Below are 17,849 nucleotides of genomic sequence, written 5' to 3' on the forward strand. Positions count from 1 at the left end.
AACAGTCGAGATGTAGCCCTAAGGGCCTTTGCCTGTTTCTTCTTCTCTTTGCTTCTCCTCTCTTCATATTATATATATCTAACGCATTATCCTTAAATTAGGATAATTTTTATCAGATAAAATGGCTCTCATTTTATCATAAGAGTATAATACAAATTTTAATTTAGGGAAAATAGAAAATTTGTTCTTGAATTTTCATAGGTTTAAAAATTACTCCTTAGATTTGTTTTTATAAAAATCACACTAAGTTATAGCTAGCCACTTAAGAAATCATTCCCCATCAGCTTTTTCGTGCAAATTGTTGATGAAATTTGTACCACGTCGACAAGACGTCATATCTATGTCCCTCTAATAATTAATGATCTGGCTTTTAAAATTATTATTTGATCAAAATTTAATAATGATCGATCAATCACAAGTCCAATGATGATTTTAAAAGTTACATCATTATCAGAGAGACATAAGGATAATGTCTAGAATTAGTTGTCAACGAGTTACCTACGGCTACATAATAAAATTGACATATCACACCCATCATTTCCCATAAAATACTAATTATATTCTTGAAAACAAGAAAATTAAAAAATAAAATAAGTGAAAATTTTTCTTAAAAAAAAAAAAAGAAAAGAAAAGAAAAAAAAGCTCTCCTCTACCACATAAAAGAATCCGTGGTGGCTGGCCGGCCTCCAACCTAGAGTGCATCAGTTGTTCCTCCTCCATGTTCAAAACCCTTCACTTGCCTCTCAAATGTAGTTTACACAGTGGAGTAATTTTAATACATGTCATATAAATGTTTATTAAGTGTTTATCAAATAATGAGGTGACTTTAAAATTACTATTGAGCGTGTAATTGATCAAATAGTGAATTTGATTGATACTTGATGAACATTTATATAACATGTAGAATTACCCCATATAGTGTACGAGTGAGTGATAGGATTTAGAGTGGAGGATCTCAACCCTAAATATATATATATATATATATATATATATATAAGGACCAAATTCCATCTTGGCCAATCATAATAAATGAAATGAAGAGAGAGAGAGAGAGAGAGAGAGAGAGAAAACGCGACATAGGAAAAAACGTACGTGCTCCTAAAGATGTGTCAATGACCCGGTCATATTATTACATTGATCACACTTGATGGGCCTAACTGAAACCACTCATACTTTATTTGACAATATACAAATGTATAATTATATGATATATGCAGGTCCATTTACAAAATAAATAAATAAACAATCTTCCACTGGACCCTCATAGATCATCCTAAAAATATACATTGTAAACTTTTTGAACTCAAACTTTTAGGTTCAAAGTTTATGAGTGTCATCTCTAAATTAAAAAGTTTTGGTCCATTCATGATAATTAACATGGTCAATTTTATAAGATCATGGTAGCCTTCGTCACACTTACTGTAACAACCCGAATTTTACTCTATGAGATTTAGAAGGAAATTATTTTGACTAGGGTGAATTTTTGGATAATTAAGGAATGAAAGTTGGGTTGATTTTGGCTAATGGGCTGATTTTAATATTGGACAAAAGGAACCTAAATTTTAGACCAAATTAATTGGATGAGCTTGGAATTATGCCCCACTATACAAAGAGTTGGTTCTGCTGCTCATTAGTAATTATGAAAACGAGCACAACACCAATATTTAAGCTTCGTCCAGCTAATTAGGAACGTGCACCAAGGAGAACGTTGTCAAATTTCAGTTGCTTTGATTTAAAAATTAAACCTTAAATCATGCTGTTTTGAATTAGATGATAAGTTATGCATGGTTTATGTTCGGACAGCTGCAAAACATACTTGTATCATAGATGCATCTTTCATGGCCCATAAGCTTTTGTTCGATCTTTCAGATTCACCTGTGCATGCAGCACGCTAAATAAGTCATTATGGGCATTCACATTGGCTTAGCCATTTTAGATGGCAATCCAAAACGGCTAATATATAGAAGCCCCAAAAAGCTTCAACTCGCATCCAAAGCAATAAAAAGAAAGGAATTATCATTGAAAATTAAATGAATGAAAACTATTTTATACTAAGCTAATGTCAGACTACATCCTGATCTCTCTTTTCCAACCCTGGACTGTCTTGGACAATCTCCTTTGTTTGATTATTCTCAACCCAGCTCACTTGCCAAATGATTTCCTAACTCAAACAGTGTAGTGTTGCTGAATGGTTTCAATGTCAATTCCCTTCAGTTTCACAACAGACTCAACGTGCCCCTTCAGTGTATGGAGCTCTCTCAACCTGGAAACATAACAAATGGTGCAAAAATCAAGATAATAACTTTTAACAATATTATAATACATATATATCAGCTTCCCCAGAAAATTACCTGGCGACTTCAGCACGCCTCTTGGCCTGCCCAGCGATTTCAGATGACTCCCCCCCATGGTTGATCTTATCATTGAAAAGTTCCGATGATTGTGGAGGATGCAGCCCATGAAGAGTACGTTGAGCTGCAGCCCATTGTGCCACCCTCTCTCCCCTTCCATAATCCTTCTTTGTTGTGAAAGCAGTCTGGATGATAGGGTGCAATAAAAGGAACAGTCAAAAGATTGGTTAGAAGATGTTTGCACAAATCTCCCCAACTTTCCTCGTAATCAAGAAAGGTCAGTTACCTTATTCTGAAGCAAATTATTCCAGGCCTTGCCACTCAACGCATATCGGATAATGAATTTAAGGATATCCAAAGGGATGTAGAAGATGATGCTGTAGAGCCAAATTACGCCGGCCCATCCCCACCCAATTCCATGAATCCTCGCAAAGCCCCAATTTGCGTACACAGCAATGATGGTGGCCACCTGAGTAAATCAAGCAGAAAAACAATTCAGTAAGCAAGCCATTTGTATCATTTGCAATATAACCATATCAGCAATTAACCAGAATCCGGATTTTCCTATTACTCACCAGCTGTGCTAAAAGAAAGGCAACCAGAAGCAAGAGGCCAGGGCGTTCAACAAAAGACCAGCTTCGGGACCGAGTAACAAAGATAAGCGCCTGACTCACAATACTCACTTGAAGGTAGACAGCTGCCGTGAGCTCTTCATTGCTGTTCCTGATAGATCTTACACCAAATTTATCCTGCCAAAGTTATTTTCGTATAATTACATCTGGAATTAGATTCAATTCAGAATATGGAACAACTAACAGTGAGAAAATATTTCCCAAAGTCCAGACAACCGCCATGAACTTTTTCATTGAGCTAGCTTTATAGCTGGTATATTGATATTTTCCTACCGTAAAGAAGTCGGATGTGTGAGCAGCCCAGAAGAAAACAAGAGTCATGACAGCCAAGTAGGTGCCAAGAACAATGCCAGTGGCAAAGATCTCATTAAGCTTCCATGAGTCTGGAAGAGGAGAAGCCTTCACCCTGTCTTTTGAAATGGTCATGATAGTTCCATCATTGAGTATGGCAATTATCAGAACCATAAATGGTGAGAAATCAAATTTCCATATTAGCGCCAGAAGCATAAACCCCAGCACTATACGGATAGTTATAGAAACTGCATAGATCGTGTAGTTCTTCATTCGCTGGAAAATGGCTCTGCTAGTCAAGACAGCACTAATAATCACACTCAATCCTGGCTCTGTCAGAACTATGTCAGATGCACTCTGAGCTGCATCAGTCGCATCAGCTACTGCGATTCCAATGTCTGCCTTCTTTAGAGCTGGGGCATCATTCACACCATCTCCAGTCATCCCACATATATGTTTCCTCTCTTGCAGCCTCTTCACAATTTCATATTTATGCTCTGCACGCTTCCACTTGTTAGATCCATTTTGACAAATCTTGCAATCATTCAAACTAACCTTCGAATCATCCCTAGATAACAGCATATTCCTTTCTTTTAAAATTTTTAAAATTGTTTACATATTTTTGCAATTCATTCCCAGACAGAACTATTGAATATTTCACAGGGTGCTTCAATATAAATGAGTTAGTCCAATTACCAGGGAAGACGCCAGCAAACCCATCAGCCTTCTCAATAAGCTCATCAACAGGAAGGGCAGCAATGGACTCATCCTTGTGGTCCCCAAGGAGCGAGGAAGAAGGATACATATTTGTTCCCATGCCAAGCCTGCGAGCAGTCTCCTTCCCAATAGCAAGCTGGTCACCAGTGATCATCTTAACATTGACACCAAGATTGAGTGCCCGGCGAATGGTCTCTGCACTATCATGCCTTGGAGGATCAAAGAGAGGCAATAGACCCACAAACTGCCATGGTCCTCCTGCGCTCTCCTTGGTTTTTTCTGGCACTGTCTGAAAGTAGACAATCAATGACAAATCAAGTTCGTTTAATCATAGCTTCATCATGCAACTAAACCACTGGGGAACATTGAACCCAAACTCACTTGTGTAGCAACAGCAAGAGAGCGTAGACCGCGATCAGCAAACTTAGCAATGATTGCATGAGCTTTCTTTTTTACATCTTCCCGGAGGTTGCAGAGCTCAATGATCTGGTAGAAATTTCAGGTACTTAGCTATAAAGATAATGGATAAAAAATACTGTGAAGAAAGTGAGTAAGGCAAAAAGAAAGCCAGTGATATGATTTGGATAATCTATCACCTGCTCCGGTGCGCCTTTGCTAACTCGGTGCCAGTTGCCTTCAGAGTCTATGTATGTTATGGCTGTACGCTTCTCAACTGGGTTAAAGGGCAAAAAATGGACTTCAGTGATACCTTCTCTGGCCTGCCGGGCAAAAAAGGAAAAACAAGTTACGTAAGAAAAACAAGCAACTTGTGAAATGCTTGATGCTATGTGGGAGAACTACCTTGGTGGAATATAAAACTGATTCGAAACTATCAAATGAAGTACAATGGAACATCTGTTCTCATTGCCAATGACGGAAAGAAATTCATTTCCAAAACACTTTCAACTAATGTATGCACCAGCAATTACATCGTACCATATTATTGATTTTTTTTGTCCCCATTATATTGAACATTGAGTGGCAGGAGTGTTCTAAACCTGTCCTTTAGCGCACTCAAATAATACTCTGCTGTCAAATTTTTGCCCTCTATAATTTAGCAGTGAATATTAACCATCCCAAATATTCCAAAATCTTACAAGTTTTTCTTACCCCAGCAGTTTTCCATAACCAGTCATCTTCTAGGCTCCATCTAGATCTTAGGAAGTTTTGGACGGGTAGGAAAGCAATATACTTAGATGGCATCTTATCCTAAGCACTTTCAATCATTCCTTTATCTTCTAATAACAAAGATCCAAAAGGATTTTTTTTCCCCTTCAAAAATTGATTGCTCTCTAGGTTTGGGGTTTATAAGGAACGGCAGCACAAACCCTTGAATGTTCAAAATACTGATTGAACGAATCAGTCTCTCGTTAAATTTTTTATAGGAAAGCATGTTGCTCCAATTGCGTGGAGGGAGTATCGAGCGTTTGTGGTGCTGTTTATAATCAAAATCTGAAAGCGAGCTGAGCCCACAACCACACAAGCGTTTATAACTTTCAAACAAAACGAATGAGGGGAAAATAAGGATTACATATTCGGAGTACAATGTACCTCCTTGGGGTCACCCAACATGCCAACAATACAAGCATCTATAGCATCCTGATTCTCAACCCTAGAAGCCCTAGCCCCAAGTAAAATCAGAGCATCCTTGTCCACATCCTTCACAAATACCTGTAAATAAACAAAACACTTTCATGAATAAATAACCAAGTTTCATGATTGTTGATTCACTTAACAAATAGATTATAGTCCAAGTTATTCTGTATTAACTTCTTTTACCTCATCAGTATTTATCCGTATGCTATATACACTTACTAACCTCGATCATGGTCTTGTCTACTGTAAGCTTGTTGAGAGTAAGAGTCCCAGTCTTGTCACTACAAAGAACATCCATTCCAGCCATCTCTTCAATGGCTGTCATCCTCTTGGTGATAGCACCTTGTTGTGAGAGCCGGTGGGAACCGATAGCCATTGTCACAGACAATACCGTTGGCATGGCAATTGGGATACCTCCAATGAGAAGTACCAAGAGATTGTCAATCCCATTCCTGTACTGTCGGCGCTGAATTGGGAACATTACCACTATCTCTACTGCCATCCCCACAGCAATCGAGCAAATGCAGAAGTTTCCAATGGCAGTCAACACCTGACCAAATAATCACCATCCAGTGGACGTACATTAGAGAAAGCAAAAGACAACACATAAAATGAGAAAGTCTAATTGTTCAAACTTAGCATAGCACCATTTGAAACGGATTTCAGTAGTTTAAAGACATTTCTCAACTTCATTCAGAATTTTGTTGGAGTCTGCCCGCCACTAAGCTCATGAAACCCAAATTTGTATCGTAATATTTAGCAGTAATCAGGTTTTCAAGTAATAAGCTCCTTGGATTTTCAGCGAAGAATATCACAATTCTCCCCCTTCCTCCATTCATTCATATAAGTACATTCGTAATATTTCATACTTGACCGTAGAGATAATACCTTTTGGAAATGTCCTTCTTGATTGGTGCTGTCCACCAGGTGAGCAGCCTTGCCGAAGAAGGTGTGAACCCCAGTTGCAATCACAACAGCCTCAATCTCGCCTTGTTTGACAGTGGATCCAGAGAAGACTTCGTCACCCGGGTTCCTTGTAACTGGCAAAGACTCACCAGTTAGGGCAGACTGGTCAATCTTGAGTGGATCTCCCTCTAAGAGACGAGCATCAGCTGGGACGATATCTCCTAACTTGACACTAATCACATCTCCTGGTACCAAGATTTCAGCTTCTTGCTCTGTCCATCTTCCATCCCTCAGAACCTACAATCAACCAAGCAACCATACAGAATTGACTACTCTACTCATGGATAGTGTGTTACTTACCAATATTGAGGTAGCCATGTTATCATGCATAATTACCTTGGTTTTTGGTGCAAGACCTGCCATAAGTGCTGCTGCAGCATTGCCTGCATTGTTTTCTTCTATAAAGCTTATGGTGGAGTTAATTACAAGCAATACCACTATTCCCACAAAATCCTGCCAGTCTGCTGGCTTGCCCTGCATTTGTTCATTAAAAACAAAAAACCATGCGAGTGTGAGATGGAGAATTGTCATCAAAGTATCAAGTTATGTGGGTGTGTGCGTGTGTGTGTGAGAGAGAGAGAGAGAGAGAGAAGTTACCCCTCCATTTGCCAAAGCTATGGCCATGATAGCGGCAGCCTCCATCACCCAAGACAGAGGATTCCACATAAAACCCAGGAATTTCAGAAACTTATTTTCCTGTTTCAGGATTGTTTTTTATTGATCAGTTAATTTATTTGAAAACTAATAATAAATAGAAGAAAATAGACAAAAAAAGTATATGAATATTGCCTTCTTTTCTTCTAGCTTGTTTGGGCCAAAGATTTGGAGCCTCTTATTCCCCTCCTCAGTTGACAAACCTTCTCTTGAGCATTGCAATTGTTCAAATACTTCTTGCACTGGTATGCGCTCCTATATACACGATATATAATTGCAAAGTTTTTAAGAGATACATCTCAACGATAATTCAACAAATTAGCACAGTAAAAATTCAATTTCAAAAACCAACTTTTTGCTTTTTGTTTTTTGTTTTTTTGGCAAAAACAAGAGTTTAATTAGAAACATCCCTTACAGAAATCAACGTCAAATTGGTACAAGTATTTAACTCAATATATGCGCACAGCAAGTGCCTCTTCTCCACTAATAGACCACAATCATAATGCCATCAAGGCCAAAAAGAGAAAGACAAATACTTGAACTAAGCTCAATGGCAAGATGTTCTTCATTTTCCAGGGTCGAAAACAAGAATAAAATCATTCCACATTTTGATTCCTTCGATTTTCTGACATTTTCTCAGCTACCAAACAGAGACCAAATGTCACTGACCAGCTTAGAAACAGCTTTTGCACAAATAAACAACCCTTTGATGATTTAACGACTACGTGAAGATTGAAGACACCCCCATCCATATATGTCATGCAAAACAGCAAAAGGCAACATATATAAAGGCTACAATTCATGTTTCAAGCAAATCTGACCTCTGAAACAAAAGCATTGAAAACTTCAACCAAAAAAAAAAAAGAGTTAAAGAAGCCAGAGAATAGATCTTTGAAGTATTTGAATTTGAAACCAGGAGCTGAATGTTCAAAACCAGACAAACAGTTATCAAACACACACAAAAATGAAGAAGCAAATTTAGAACATCAATTTGTAACGAAAATGAAAACACGGAAACGGAGCTTTAAATGCAAAGTATATCCAATAAGCATTTGTACAAACGATCCATAACAGCAACAAAAGAAAATATTTACGAAAGCACAGAATGAGAGCTTTTGATTATCATATCCAACAATCTTCCATTATGTTTATCAAAGCAAAATCATATATTCATATGCAGAGCCTGAAAACAGAGATCGAAGAGAAAACAGAAACACAACCGAAAACGCCTTCTAAAACAAAAAACAAATCGTTTACGAGTGCAAAAAACATCACTACACTACACAAACCAAAACCGAACCAAATGATATGCCGAAAACATTTCAAAAAAAAACTTACGAGATCGACGTTCTCCTTCTTGATCTCTTCCAAGCTAAAGCGCTTGTTCTCAGCCATTTTTGTTTGTTCTTTTTCTGGTTATCTCACACCAAAAAAGAAGCTCTTAAACTCTCACCGAGCTTCAATATACACATACTGACTTGTGTGTGGCCCTCTAAATCGTTGCGAAAAAATAGAAGAGGCTCCTCCATGATCACTTGCAAACTGCAATTTCATGCTTTTTTTTATTATTATTATTTTTTTCTTTTAATAAATTTGTGACCTAAATCAAATGAAATCGCTCAAGAAAATCTGAACTCTCTCACTATGTGGAAGGAGTAGTAGAATTCTCAATTCTTTGTGGTTTGGAAGAGTGAGGGCATTATAACAGAGCGGGGATTTGTGTTTTTTACGGAAAGGCGCGAAGTGAGCGAAGGAGCGGGAGTCTTGGGGCGCCCTTTGGCCCCGGTCATCCGGTTTGAACCGGTTTTACTATTATCACTCTGCTCTCTCGTCTTCTGCAAGCCAAGCTTCCAATTGTGTTGCGCCATTTTTGGGTGAGCATGCATATGTGGCGGGTTGGCGTTGGGCTGTGAGGGGACACGTTGTGGAGGGAAAATTGTCACTGTAGCTCGCGTTTGAGGCTCCGTGGGAATGGACACGTGGATGCACGGGGAGTGAAGTGCCTAGTGGAATCTGGACCGTCGGAAGAAGGCCTTTAGAATTCCGCACCTACAGCTGGCATTCTTTTACTTAATATTGTTCAAAAATAAATGTGTATTACGTAATAAACATCATCAAGAAATTGATTTTAATTTTTTTAAATATAGGAAGCATCAGTTTTCTTTATTAAAAAATATATATATTAATAATTATTTTATTTTTAAAATAATGCTAATGTGACAAAATGACATGACATGGAAAGCACATGATGGCTGCTAAGTTTTTGAATTGATAATTTTTAAAATCGAAGTAGTCATTTAATAAAAGTCTTAACTATATGGACCAAAAAGAGATTCAACTCTTTTTTTTCAAAAATAAATTACGGTTTATTATTTTTGGGTAATAAAAAAAAATTAAAAAAAAAAAAAAAAAAAAACCTCTCGTGGTGGCCACTCGAATAGAAGTACTCGAGGTGTTACGACCACTTCGAATGAGCATCTGGAATGATTGCACCATACCTGGAGCTTTTGTCGGAATGCCTGATCACCACTCACCCTTGATACAACCAGGGGTGGTATGACCACTCCCAGAACTTTCGTTAGGAGTGGTCGGCCACCCATGGAAGACAAATTTTTTATTTTTTCAAAAATAAAAAATAATGACTTTTTGAACAAATAATTTTTAGAGCTAGGAAATTTAAGAAAATTGTAGAAAAATATGATTAAATTAAAATTAAAAAAAAAAAAATTGGTCATTCCTAAATTTTAACCAAACAAAATAATAGGAATCATCGTTCCATTCCAAAAAAACAAAAGGAATTCCAACAATAATAGGGGGGGGGGGGGGGGGGGTCGGAAGGTGAAAGGTTTTTTTTTCCTATTCAATGCGGAAAAAAATAGTAATTCAATAGAAATTTACCTACATTTAATTCTTTAAAAGTATAAAAGAAAGGATTAGAGATGATTGTATTGCTAATCAACTTTAATTACATTCATTTATTCTCACCACAAATTTTATGAGAAAGAGGAAATTTAAGGGCTCGTTTGGTGTGTCATTTTCTTGTATTGTATTCTACTATTTTTTATTATATTTAAAATTACAAATATCGAGAACGAAAATTTGTTTTTTGAAATTATGTTCGAATGATTTAGAAAATTTGAGAAAAAATTGAAAAAAAAAAATTGAATAAAACTTAAGTAGGATTTAAATTTAAAAAATCCACCCAAACATATATTTCAAAAATAATAAAAAGATATAGATTACCCAACCATGCTCTAAACCTTTTGAAAATTTGGAGAGTTTGCACACTATCTAATATCGTGGATGGCCATTGGACCAATAAGTTGGGCCTTCAAAAGTTGAGCTGACCCGTTCTAGCCCATCTTTACTGAACCTAACTGGTCTTCTGTGGCCTATGTAATGCGGCCCAATTGATGTCTCAGTTATTTGACACCAAAATAAAGCAGAGTGAGATAACTTTGAGCTTTCTTTGACTCAAAAAATAAAAATGGAAGAGATTACTTACCCCTTCAAAACCACCACTAAATTGGCAATGTCTATTAAAATATAGATTATGTCAGTATCTCCTCCTAAACTATTAAAAATTGTCGATGTTCCCAGGCTTGCAAAAAGAGAAAAACGACTCTAAATCTTTGTTAATAAGACAAAAATACTATTATAAATTTGGAAAAAAAAAAAAAAAAAGAGGTGGTGACTCGAAAACTACCCACAGGTGCTATTTGGGGGTGGCTTGGCCAACACAAATTTGACGATGGTGGCCAAGCCACCTCTAAAAAACGAGTCAGCCCCATTAGTTTTGGGGATGGTTCAAGCACGGGGCACTACTCCTGGGTGTGTTTTTTCTTTTTTTTCATGATAGCTTTTTTTTATTATTATTTTTATAGGTTTTAGAATTTTTTTTATTAAGGGTACTTTTGTCATTAGAGTGGACATTTACAATGCGATGGCAGTTTGAGAGGGTATATTTATGTGTATGTGTATGGAAAACTTCACTTTACCGTCTTGAATTTTCATCATTTTTGCAATCACTCTTAGTGTATCCATCATTAAAAAAATTGTAATATGATCCCCTCCGTTAGAATTTTTTATTAAATCTCAACGGCGATGCCAAAACAACCATGATTTAAAATAAAATAAAAAAAAATTAATCTGTTATCATCTAACTCGTGGGTTAAATTCTTTTTTTAAAAAGAATTTTAATTATTTAGAAATTAAATTGTTGGTACAGTTTCCGGTATGGTGACGTGTCGCCTAAGGATTCGCTGCCTGATTTTCTACCGAACACTTCAACCCTGCAAAGAGGAACAAACAACTCGTCGGGGGTGCCGACCACGCCCACTCCGATGCCTAAGTCAGTCGAAAAAGTTTTCTGTAGAGAATTCTTAATCTTAATCTCAAGAGCTTAGAGAATTCGTGTCTTTATACCTGGTGTGACGGTCTTTATTTATAGGCCGGACCCTCTTGACATTGAGTTGGATTAGGAGTTTGAGTCCTAGCCTGGTTTGAGTTTTAATCATATCTTCTGGGAATTTGAGTAGGAGTGTTGAATCCGCAGTTGATTGCGTTTGTACTTCTTTAAATTCGATTCCATGTCAATAACCATCTTATCCCATAAATCATGGATCTGTAGTTTATCCCTGATCTCCTGGGATTCTATCCTTATCGAATTCTGAGACGGGTGTGGCGCATGGCACCTTCTTAGGAGACTGTAGCACATTTCAGCTGACCTCCGAGGTGATGATATCCGAGACGTTTCCGCTCTTACCTGGAGATCTCGGGATATATCCGCACCATAACAGGGTTGTGTAAGTCCGAGATGTTTATACTCTGAGATGTTGACTCATCCAATGGATATCACCCCGAGAAGATACCGCACCGACTCGATATCATACCGAGGTGTTATTACTCCGAGGCACAAATATCCGAGATATGTTCACTCCATCTTGGCTGGGAGATCTCGGGATATTTTACATACTGTAACCTGGAATGTTAAGACCGAGACATCGTCATATCTCCGAGATGTCTTCGGACCTAAACGACCTTCCCTTCACTGGATAGAACCATGCGGAACAAGTAGCCGAGACATAACTCCGAGATGTCATTGGATCCACGTGTCTCTAGGGTTGATTTTATCCCTAACATAAATATTTTTAAATGTAGGGATACAAGAGACATTTCACCTATACTCTATATGATTTAACCCCAAACCTTAACGAAATGGGTGAGATTGTAAACTTTTTAAAGTTTGATACACTAAAATTAGAGTTTTTGAACTTTAGGAGGTTAATAACAAAAACAAAAAAAGTTCTCCATATATATATATATATATATATATGAAGGAGTGGGCTGAAGACACCCCCCCCCCCCCCCCTCCAAAAAAAAAAAAACCATTGTTTGGGAGTAGCTGAGCCACCCCAAAAAAACAACACTTGGGGGTGGTAAGGCCACCACCCCAGGTGTTGAGGGTGGTTCGGTTGCCCAAAGTGTGTTTTTGATTTTTTATTATTATTATTATTATTTTACTTTATTGATTTGTTTATTTTATTTTTATTAAGGGTATTTTTGTCATTAGGGGAGAACATTGACATTTTTCGGTAATTTGATGGAACATTGAAAAGTGTGCGCTAGTTTGAAGGGAATATGTGAACATTTAAAAAAAAAAAAAAAAAAAAAAAAAAAAAAAAAGAAGAAGAAGAAGAAGAAGGAGGTTTTCTAAGTGAGGATATGTGCAACTAATTGTTAAAGGTTAGTCCATTTCACATTTCACATTATTATTTAGAGATTATCCCCTCCATCCACTTCTGGGCCAGGTTGCACTTTCTCATACCATATCCATCACATTATTAATTATTGAAAGTAATAGTGTAATACTACTTGAAATTTATTCAAGCTTTTGCTAATTTGATGTTGGGTGCCTATTTAACTCTTTTTCCTTGATTCCAATCTAGAATTAGATCTAAGCCCCCATGTTTTTAATCAGCAGTTGTACAATTTGTTCGTGCAGAATTTGATAATTAAAGCAGCCAAATTCAATTAGTAGACAACAACTGCCTCTGCTTTTGTGCCTGCTGTCTTTGTTTATAAATGTACCTAGTCATAAACATTTAAAGACAAACGTCAAACGATCGAGATGTATTGCATGTGCTAATTAATTGACAATATTATAACTAACCAATGACATCTTGGCAGAAGCTTAATTTATAAGCATAATAGTACTAATAAATTCAGCATTGTAAATGTAATAGATAGCTGCCCTAGACAATAACGTGATCCTAGTGTTTAATTGTATCAAGCTGTCAACCTTATGTGTTTGTGATTGTTTATTTTTCTTTCTTAATTTTTCGTTTCTCACTAGTTTTAAAAAGTAAAACGAGGTAAAATTTTGATTTTTTTTTTTTAAATAACTAAATCATTAATTTTCATAGATATATTCCAAACAATCACCGATCAAAGGGTTGACAGCTTAGCCTTTTGCACTCTTATTGGTACTTCAAATTGAAGTTCTTTATTCTATGATTTTGATAGAAACCCAGTCAGTTAAGGGGACTAATTGGGTGAATAATTATAGTTCTTTTCTGGTAGGAGCGATCACACAAATTCCCTTATGGGTTAAAGAATACCACAAATTCACAAATGTTAATTTTCTCTGCTTTTAATTTCTTTATTTACAACCAAAGGGTTATAAAATGAGAAATGCTACGAACCAATTTTTTATCTTCCCAAAGTTAACGTGGCTTTTAAAATTATTATTAAATTTAAGATGGTAATTTTAAAAGGTACATCAACTTTGGAATAATAAAAAGAGGCCGGGATCTCTAGCATTGTTCGTCATTAAATAGACTACGATTAGAAAACACCTAAAATGATAAGAGTTTAATTAAATAAAACTCTAATCCTGACTTTAAAAAATCTAATCCTAATGGTTGGAATTCTATTCCAACTCAACCTAACCCTAATTTTATCCCTATCGAATGCCTTAAAAAAGGATTTTAATTATGGGCCACATAGGATTAATTCTACATGTCATATAAATGTTCATCAAGTATCCATCAAATAATAAGATGACCGGCTTTTAAAATTATCATTTGATTAAATTCAATATTTGATCAATCACACACTCAATGATAATTTTAAAAGTCACTTTATTATTTGATGGACACTTGATGAATGTATAAGTATATGACATATAAAATTACTTATCATATAGCTATTGATTTTTTGGTTTTTTGTTTTTATCAATAGCGGGGAATAAGGAGTTAATTGAAGGATACCTAGTACAACGGCAAACATGTGAAACACGTAGGGGTCTCACGAGTAGCGGTCGAGAGTAAACATATATATATGTAATTTTCAATTGTCCATTCCAAGTTGATTACCAAAGACAACCTCGTAAAATCTCAGTAAGGACAGGAAAAAGGTAAGCTGCGAGTAGGTATATACAGATCGAGCAAGAGACGTAGGGTTTTCGATCTCCTTCGATCTCTCTTAATTAAGAATCACATAAATGGTGATCGTGATGATGAGATGTCGGCGGAGTGAAGGAATGAAGGAGGATGCATGATAAATGTGCGTACGATATGGATAGATGGGAACACGTACGTACGTATGAAGGAATTAAAAGGGAAAAGGTAGTCAAAAGAAGAAGGGAGAGCTAATTAAAGATCGACTACCCTTCTTTTATCATCCCGTGGAAGGTAGCTAACCAATAACCAATTAATTAACCATGTGCATGTATATATATATATGCTAACACGCAGAAATGTGATTGTGGGCGCTGGCACTCTGTTTGAGGTAACATCGATCGTTGTCTTGTAGTCTTGTCGATCCATGTGAAGGGATGGGGGAAGAAGAAGAAATATGGAAAATGCATGTTACATGCATCGATCCCTACCTATTTATTTCCTTCTGGTGTCAGTGTGTGCGTCCGTGTTTATCACTCTGTCGTCTGTACGTGCATGTCTGTATATGAGAGAGAGAGAGAGAGAGAGAGAGAGAGAGAAGTTGTGGTCTTATCTAGTAGCTCACTAGGACACAGAGAGAGAGAGAGAGAAGTTGTGGTCTTATCTAGTAGCTCACTAGGACACAAATGCATGTCTGTATAGGAGAGAGAGAGAGAGAGAGAGAGAAGTTGAGGTCGGTTTGCTTTTTTCCACGTAAAACCTTTTTTGAAAAAAGTTTTTCATTTTTTTTTTTATTTTTTGTGTAAATTGGTTTTAGTTTTTATTTTTGTAAATTATTTTTCGAGTTTGAGCTTCTCCTTCTCAACTCACAGGACTTGACCTCCTTCTCGCTCGTGCGCAGTTGTACGTCACTGCCAATGTTGCCGCAAGCGCCTGCACTATTGTCGTTACCGTCACAAATTAATTACCGTACGAGCCAAATGTCATAGAATATTTTTTTTTAGTTGAAATTTTTTTAAAAAAAATAATTTTTAATATAAAATATTTTACGTCAAAACAAACTAGCCTTAATTCGATGCATAATTATTGAATAAGAAGGGATACCCAAAAAAAAATAAAAAATAAAAATAAAAAAAGGAAGAGGAAAAGCCTTGTTGCGGCCGGATCTTTGCATGAATGACCACTTAGCTCCTAGTGTCTGAATCCAATGATGTAGAGATCCAGGCACAAATATAAGATTGAAGCATTTACTACCAAAGCCTACATAATGCTAAATGCCATATGGCTGTGTCCCCCCATGATTTGGACATAACACAATATTCTTTGTATTTAACTATTTATGAATTATGATCTCTTTTGACTGCTTGCATTTATCGGTATTGACGTGATAGTAGTTTTTTTTTTTTTTTCTTTTAATGTTTTATTCACTTATTAACATTCAATTGCTTAACACTATATATCTTTATACATATATGTAGTACTAATACATTTTGATTCAGCTTATAAATTGCTCCATCCGTAACTTGATCACAAAATCACAATTATTTCAATCACATACTCAACATACTGGCCGGTTGATTCTGATACCAAATGAGACAACCTTTATGTAAAATTTACTCTTAAAAATCGGCTTAAAAGAGAACAATGTCAAAAAATTTACATATACATAATTAAAATTGTACTTACGTTCTTGTCATTCTATATGGATTGAAACGGCAACAATCTTGCTAACGTATTTTTCGTGTGGTGGGAAGTTCATAGGACACGAGATTATCAATTTTAGGTTTGAACCAAATGTCGGGGAGAGGGACAAAATTCAATCAATTCCCATGTACATAAAGAATCATAAGGCATGAGTTTAGAAAAGAGGAATTAAAATGGACCCCCACCATCTTTTCAAAGATTAAAAAAATAGGGAGTTTAATAATTTTTGACGTACAAGATAAAAAGCTGGAGGCAGAAGTACTCCCATCATCCCTTTTTTTCCCACTTCCAAATATTTGACATGCAAAAAAAGCTAGAAACGGATCACATATTTGAACAGACAGATCTCTTGGACAAATATATTTTGTCTTGTATTGAAATGTTAACGTACAAGTGGTGGCTATTTCTCTAGAAAATTAGATAAGCATTAGGAGTGGGTTTGAATCTGCAATTGAAACCACTCATTTTTTTTTTTTAAGTGTTAATCACTTAATTAGGTCTTATTGATGTCTGGATAGGACTGCGTCTAGTTATGGCTCAATTGGTTTTGAAAGAAGGTTTGCGATTCTTCGCCGTTTAGGCCTAATTGGTCTTGAATAAGAGCTTGTGATTCTTCGCCGTCTAGGCCCCTTTTGAGCAATTTTCAGCAGGTAAATGTTACCATGGTAATACCCAAGTAAAATACACACAGTTGATCGCCCCTCAGCCCTTTTGAATAAAAAAATAAAAATTTGTTAACGTAATAATTTGAAATTTTCTTTATTACACGCTTACTTATCTAATACACTCACCTACCTTATGTTTTCTATAAATTAGGTAGGATTACATTATAATACAATATTATAAAATTAATGTATAATACTACTTTTTACATTTATTTATTATATTTATTTTATAACGATTGATGTGACGTGTTTTAAGTAACTTTGCTTTTAGTTCTTTTTTTTAATTATTTATTTTTAAGTAGCTTACATAGATAACATGCAACGTCAGCCAATATAAATTAAATGTGAAAAATAGCATTACTCGAAATCAATAAGAAGAAAATATAGTCAAATTGGACAAATCGTATTCGGAATGACTATCCTATTAGAAAAATTGAATAGCTTTTATTATGAATTGAAGAATGTGGAATAAAATAACATTGGTGTTAAAGTATATGATAAGAATCTAACATTTAGAATAGTTATTCTCATTGTCTATGAGATATCAATTACTATTCCAACTATTTCATTCTACATCCATTTTTAATAAAAGCTATTCATTTTCATAGTAGAATAATCATTTAGCGTATCAAACGTAATCTTAAGCTTTGTTTTTTCTTTTTCCTCTCTCTTCTCTAAATTACTCTTCCGCAATATTTTATCTTATTTTTTAAAATTTTATCATGTGTTTGAGAAAAAAAAAAATGAAAGGATCAGAATACAATAAAATAGTAAAACTGGATACCATATTTTTATCTTACAATTGTCTAACAATAGTAATGTGGCACTCTAAATCAACTATTGAATTGTTTTTTTTTGTTTTTTTTTATTTTT

General features: G+C 35.7%; 1 protein-coding gene across 4 annotated transcripts; it reads right to left on the reverse strand.

Annotated features, from left to right (window-relative positions):
- Positions 1 to 2,122: 2,122 nt before the first annotated feature.
- Positions 2,123 to 8,602, reverse strand: LOC133863591 (ATPase 9, plasma membrane-type). 4 transcript variants are annotated; one of them, XM_062299605.1, is made up of 15 exons: positions 8,546 to 8,602; positions 7,343 to 7,462; positions 7,151 to 7,249; positions 6,890 to 7,027; positions 6,476 to 6,790; positions 5,811 to 6,137; positions 5,543 to 5,662; positions 4,588 to 4,710; positions 4,373 to 4,477; positions 3,971 to 4,280; positions 3,257 to 3,771; positions 2,927 to 3,100; positions 2,638 to 2,820; positions 2,352 to 2,536; positions 2,123 to 2,263 (listed from the first exon to the last, which is right to left on the reverse strand). In XM_062299605.1, exons 1-15 carry the CDS (start codon positions 8,600 to 8,602, stop codon positions 2,167 to 2,169), a joined length of 2,868 nt encoding a protein of 955 aa, XP_062155589.1. In that variant the 3' UTR covers positions 2,123 to 2,166. The 4 variants fall into 4 exon arrangements, with proteins under 4 accessions (XP_062155589.1, XP_062155592.1, XP_062155590.1 ...); XM_062299608.1 differs by lacking the exons at positions 7,151 to 7,249; positions 7,343 to 7,462; positions 8,546 to 8,602 and having other exon boundaries at positions 2,927 to 3,083; positions 3,210 to 3,771; positions 6,890 to 6,931; XM_062299606.1 differs by lacking the exons at positions 7,151 to 7,249; positions 7,343 to 7,462; positions 8,546 to 8,602 and having other exon boundaries at positions 3,971 to 4,276; positions 4,369 to 4,477; positions 6,890 to 6,931.
- Between the last annotated feature and the right edge of the window lie 9,247 nt (positions 8,603 to 17,849).

Source organism: Alnus glutinosa, chromosome 3 (genome assembly GCF_958979055.1).
Source record: "Alnus glutinosa chromosome 3, dhAlnGlut1.1, whole genome shotgun sequence".
Taxonomy (NCBI): domain Eukaryota; kingdom Viridiplantae; phylum Streptophyta; class Magnoliopsida; order Fagales; family Betulaceae; genus Alnus; species Alnus glutinosa.